Source organism: Athene noctua, chromosome Z, assembly GCF_965140245.1.
Source record: "Athene noctua chromosome Z, bAthNoc1.hap1.1, whole genome shotgun sequence".
In the NCBI taxonomy this organism is placed as follows: domain Eukaryota; kingdom Metazoa; phylum Chordata; class Aves; order Strigiformes; family Strigidae; genus Athene; species Athene noctua.
In genome coordinates this window covers 73,900,484-73,906,308 of record NC_134077.1, presented here as the reverse complement: position 1 = coordinate 73,906,308, position 5,825 = coordinate 73,900,484, and the positions used below count along the sequence as shown (strand labels likewise).

Sequence of the window (5,825 nt, the reverse complement as noted above, 5' to 3'; positions counted from 1 at the left end):
GCCCGATGACAGCGTCACAAAGGCACAGGCCATGTGTGCGGGGAGAAGGCTGTGACACTCGCTCCTCCAGCAGCTAGCAGGCCAGATGCGAGCGCTGCAGCACTGCTGCTGTCAGCAGCTGTTGGGCACGAGCAGCATGAGAAACGGGGTAGCCCGGGGGGTTATTCAGCCTGTTCCTTGGCAGGTCGCTCCCTTCCACAGCGGGCTCTCCACTGCCTCCAGAGACGCCCGAAACTGAGCCCCGCGCAGGGATACGCGAACGCCCCGGCACAGACACCTCCCGCAGGACAAACATCTCCCCACCTTGGAGAGGTTCCTGCTGTGTCACCCTCCGTGGGGTGCAGGGACAAGTGCTGGAGGGGGCAAGGTTACAGCTGGCCCCAGCCCTTGGATTGCCCAGTCGGGTTCCCATGGGACCTGGGGCAAAAGCAGCTTCCCCTCCTGCCCGCTCTGCCCTCGGCCTCTGCTGCGCGACAGGTGGGCGGCTGCAGCAGGATTTTCTGCGGGAGGAGGCACCGCACACATGGGCCTGGGGCTCCGGGGGCCCATGGCCGTGCCCCCCAGCAGGCGGGGGCCACCACGGTGGGACACGGGGGAGAGGAAGAAGCACTGGGAGAAGGGGGAGAAAGCAGCACCCAGAGACGGGGTCAGAGAAATAGCAATTTATTGACTGATTGAATGAGACTTGCTGCAGCCGTGCTAGTGCTGCCGGCGGTGCGGCCTCTTGCAGGGCTGGGGAGAGTTCTGGGGGCTGGGGGCCCTCCTCTTCGGGGGGCACCGGGAACCCCCAGTGGAGCCGTCTCTGCTGCAGCCTGGAGTGGAGGGGCTGCGGCTGCAGCCCTGGGCAGAGGGACCTGCCACCTCCGCCTGCCCCGGCTCCTCCTCAGGATGCTCCTGCTCTGTCAGGACAGGAGCAGATAGGGGGCGGCCGGGATCCCCACAGAGGGCGGCCTCCGAGGTGCCGGCATCTTCCTCCTCCCTGTTGGAGATTTCAAGGCTGGTGGAAGAGGGCAGGTCGAGGATGGAAGTCATGAAGCACAAGCAGATGGGGCTGGAGCTGGTGGGGCTGGGGTTGTTGGATCTGGAGTCAGCTGCAGAGCTGTCGTCCTCCTCCTCCTGCACAGCCCGGGAAAACAGCTGCCTCCAGGCCTGCTGGCTGCACTGGTCCTCAATGATATTGATGACGCTATGGACCAGAGGTGCTGCGTCTTCCCCAAGGTCAGGCTGCAGCACCTGCACCAAGGCCTCTGCAACCGGGCCGCTGACGCACAGGGTGTGCAGGACGTTGGCCTCTGCATGACGTGCCTGCCACCAGCGGGGCCCACATATTGACCGCAGCTCCTGACGCAGCCAGGGAAACAAGGGCTTGAGGAGATGACCTTTTGCTTTGAAAAGGTCTGCCCAGACCTCGGGCGGGAGGCCACCCACTGGCTGTGCCACGGGCCTTGCAGTCCCCTGCTCATCTGGGGACAGTGTCTGCTCTGGAGATGGGGGGGGAGCCACCACAGGGTCATGGGGGCTGCTGGGAGCTGTGCCTGCCTGGCTGCTGGCATCTGGCGACTCTTCTGGGTGCAAACACCCTATACAGTAATTTGGTCCCTGTACTGGAATCTGGACAGTCTCTACTGGTCCTCTGCAGAGTGGGCACTCTCGCTTCAGATCTAACCATCGCATGATGCAGAACAGGCAGAACTGATGGCGACATGGCATCGCATAAGCAACATCACATGGGGCGTCACGGCAGATGGGGCAGATCTGCTCTGTCTCCGTTGCCATGTTCACACGCTGCAGCACGTTGGGGAGAGCTGAGGATGAGGAGCTGCTCCCACTCGCTGATGCTGGAGCTGCCAAAGTGAGAGAGACCCCGGTCACTCGCTGTCCTAGGGAGGAAGAAATGCCCAGGCCCCTCACGAAGGACACCCTCCGGCTCCCGGAGCCCTTTCACCCGCCCCACAGCCGCCCCGGGAGGACGCTTCCCCGCACAGCTCACCCCCGCTGCCGCAAGTGTGCGCGGTGATGCCCGGCTGCCTGAGCCAGGCAGGGCCGAGGAAACCCAGGGGATGGCTCTGGGGCGGGCACCAAGAGCTGCTGACGGCAGCCCCCAAAGCACCACCCAGCACCGGGAGCAGCCTCGCTCGACACTCCAGACCTCGCAGGCACGCTCGGCAGGTGTCCAGGCATGAGCCAGACTGGGCCGGGCTCTGCCGGCACCCGAACATAAGCAGTGAGGGATGTGACGTCACAGTCCATCGCTCGCTGATGTCACAGCCCACCGCGCAGTGATGTCACAATGCGGCTTCCGCCCCTGCATCTGGAGAGAAAAGAGAATACCGTTTCTTTTTGCCACCTGTGACTTGTCACCTGCACACGTACCTGTCACCCGCCACACGCACCCCTGACTGTGTGTCTCGTCCCCACTCCTGACGCCTTGCAGAGGTCTCCTGCGAGGGGGGCGTGGTGGGACCAGGCAGCGTGGCCTACCCGCAGCTGGGTGACGCCTCCCACAGCTGGCTGCCTTTCCCTGGGCACTGCTGGGATTTGCAGGGAGAACCTGGGTGGTGAGTGGCCAGCCCAGAGTGAGAGTCACCCACCCTGCTGGGTCGTGCTCCCCGCTGGCAGGGAGAAGCCTCAGGGGGCATTTTGCTCCAGCGCCATCCACTCCCGCTGGTGCTCACCCACAGTGCCGGGTCCCTCTCCGCTTACCAGACGTGCTGGTGCTCCGGGCCAACTTGTTACCAAAAATCCGGAATAGGAACTTATCGACACCAGTTTCATGCAGATAAGCAGACACTTCTTTATTGACGGCCGGGTGCGCGGGCGAGTGCTCTTGTGGAGAAGTTTTTGGAAGATAACGGCCACCTGGTCCTTGATACCGACATAAGTAACTCTCTGCTAGCTGCCCCTGTGTAAAGAACTACTGTTCAATGTTCCTCTCTGGCTTGCCACTGCATAGAGGGCTATTGTTTAGCAAATTCCTTAACTAGAGATATGGAGTGAAGTTGAAACATCCAGTAGGAGGTCCATAGGCTTGTGCTTTTCGCGTGTGCTTCTTGCGTCGTACCAATGAAATATGAGTTATATTGTGTGGACAGTAGCTTAGAACCAGTCACAGATTGCTTAGCTGTATGCGATCACGCCTTAATAGTATATGAGATGCTCTGTGCTTAATAAAATTGGATCAAGCTGGCAAACCATATTGGTGTTATTCTTGATACCCGGGCTTTATCCGTCAAGATGCTCTTACCAACGATGCACACCAGTCACAAGAGTCATACAGTTTATATATTATCAAATCCTACATATTAATTAGGTATTCATACATAAACACAAGAGTTCCTGGAAATCATTATCGTACTTCCCTCCTTCTTCCGATTCTGCGCACTAAAGCTTAGAAAACGCTAGAAATGAGTCTGGGGTGTAATTTGGGTTGGTGGCCCATGAGTCGGTGGTCGTGATCTCCCCCTGCCGGAATTACCTGTTCCCTAGTTTCACTGTTCCTTGGCAGAGATCTGTAAACTGTTACAGTTCATTCTCCCCAGTTCCCATTAATTTCAGGTTGTGGTACATCTGAGACATTATCCAATGTGTTCTAGGCAATCAATTACTTCTGTGTCTAGACATCTCTCTAACAACTTCAAACAGAATTATTTTCGATTATAAATTTAATTATCTAAGCAGTATCTAGGTGTACCTAGTAAATGATTACTGACCAATTCTTTGGCCTTGGTACAGGGCTATACAGAGGAGTTCACAGTAGCATTGGTTTCTGGTTAGATGTGTAAAATGCAAGATAAATGTAAACATGTGAGCCTACTAAAATCTCCCTCGTGATTCTGCATTCATAGCAGAATCAAACATTATTAATTCTGATCGGTGGCAAATCAGTGACACTGGCATTGCCAAATCCTGAAAAGCCTTTTGAACTGTTTGTCCATGAGAAGAAAGGAATAACCCTGGGGGTGTTGGCACAGTTTCTCGGGTTCTTAGGCCAGGCGGTTGCATCTTCTCTAAACAATTGGACCCTGCAAGTCAAGGATGGCCAGGATGCCTGAGGGCAGTGGCAGCAACAGTGATGTTAACCCAAAAGGCCTGGAAGTTCGCCCTACGGCAGCAAGTAACAGCCTATGGATCTCACACGGTAATCACAGATTTGGAACCAAAGGGAAATCATTGGCTGTCTCTGAGCCAAATGCTCAAATATCAGGCCGTCTTGTTAGGTCAAGATGACGCTAGATGAAAGACAATGGCCGTACTGAATCCTGCAACTTTCTTGCCTGATGAGCAAAATGAGAGGGAGGCCTTAGAGCATGACTGTCTATGAACAATTGAGGAAGTGTATGCCAGCAGGACAGATTTCAAGGACACACCTTTACTAAAGCCTGATTTGGAACTAGATACAGATGGAAGCAGTTTTGTTATGAATGGACAACGTGTGTCTGGATCACATGGTGACTGCTGTGACTGATGACGTGGAAGCCAAATCATCGTCACCGAATGTATCCGCTCAAAAGGCTGAATTAATTGCCTTGACTAATCGAACGTTAGAATTAAGCAGAGAGAAGAAGGTGAACATTGGGACTGATTCAAAATACGTGTTTGGAGTAGTTCATGCCCATGGGGCTATATGGAAAGAATGAGGACTCTTAACCTCACAGGGAACTGCAATCAAACACAAGGAAGAAGTCTTAAAACTTCTTGAAAGCGTACAATTGCCTACTGAAGTTGCTGTGATGTATTGTAAGGCCCATCAAGCAGGAGACAGCGAATAACAGCGGACGAATAGATTGGCTGATGGGGCTGCTAAAGGGGCTGCACAAAAAAGCATCCTAACAGAGGTTCAGGTGTTAGTTCCAGAACGTCAGTTAAATTTACCTGAACAGCCAAACTATGACAAACAAAATTTAAAACTAATCGTCTATCAGTGTCTATCCACACGAGCCAGGATGCCAGCAGGAAGCTCCCCACCTTTCATGAGCTTTGAGGCTGCCACTCTTCAAGCCACGGCCTCCAGGGACCCAGCCCTGCTCAGCAAATGCAACGCACGGAGCCGACCCCTGCTTTTCTCCCGTGACTGCCCTGCACTCCAGCATGTGAGCACGGCTCCACCGTACAGCTGCAGAAGGCAGACTGACGAGCTGTGGCCAGTACAGGATGTGCCAAAGCCATGGAGAATGGCACGTGGGGCGGAGAGCAGGAGCAGCCTTCTCTGTTGAGGGCTTGCTCTTGCATGCCCTTGGCCACACGTACCAGGTGCCACAACTGGCCTTGTCGGCGCTGGCCCAGAACAGCAAGAGAACTCAGACACAGCAAGGACGGGAAGCCTGAGAGAGGCTGTCGCTGGGGCTGACATGGCCCCTGTGGACAGTGCTGCGTCTGTGCTGCACGGCGCTTTGTGCGGGAGGGCTGACACTACTTGGGGCTGCTTGGTTTATTGTGCTCGCACAGCCCTGCTTGCCTGCCGCGGCTGTAACCAGATCGGCTCTGCGACACCCAAACGCACATATTGCCTGTAGTCGTTACGTTCTCTGGCGTACGTTTCTTGGGAAGGACCTAGTGGCAAAGGGCTGCCACTAGGCAGTATGTGGAGAGCAGGGTGGCAGTGAACTTATCCAAAGAGGCTGTGGTGCCACACGGGGTTTTTTCCCGCTAGCCATTAGCAGGCTGTGCCCAGAGCCGGGCACTGCTGCCTGTCACGGGGCCTGCACACCCTCATCCCACAAGCAGAGCCTTCAGCGGGGCTCTGTTGGGGGCGTCCGATCCCAGCTTCTGCTTCCCCTCCTGCTTGGAAACCCCCATGTTGTGTCCCCCCACCAAGAGGCACCTGG

At 55.8% G+C, this 5,825-nt stretch overlaps 1 protein-coding gene across 1 annotated transcript; it reads right to left on the bottom strand.

Annotated features, from left to right (window-relative positions):
• Window positions 1-699: 699 nt before the first annotated feature.
• On the bottom strand, window positions 700-2,219 carry LOC141973743 (uncharacterized). The gene is made up of 2 exons (XM_074932606.1): window positions 1,991-2,219; window positions 700-1,844 (listed from the first exon to the last, which is right to left on the bottom strand). The coding sequence occupies exons 1-2, from the start codon at window positions 2,217-2,219 to the stop codon at window positions 700-702; spliced, it is 1,374 nt and encodes a 457-aa protein (XP_074788707.1).
• Between the last annotated feature and the right edge of the window lie 3,606 nt (window positions 2,220-5,825).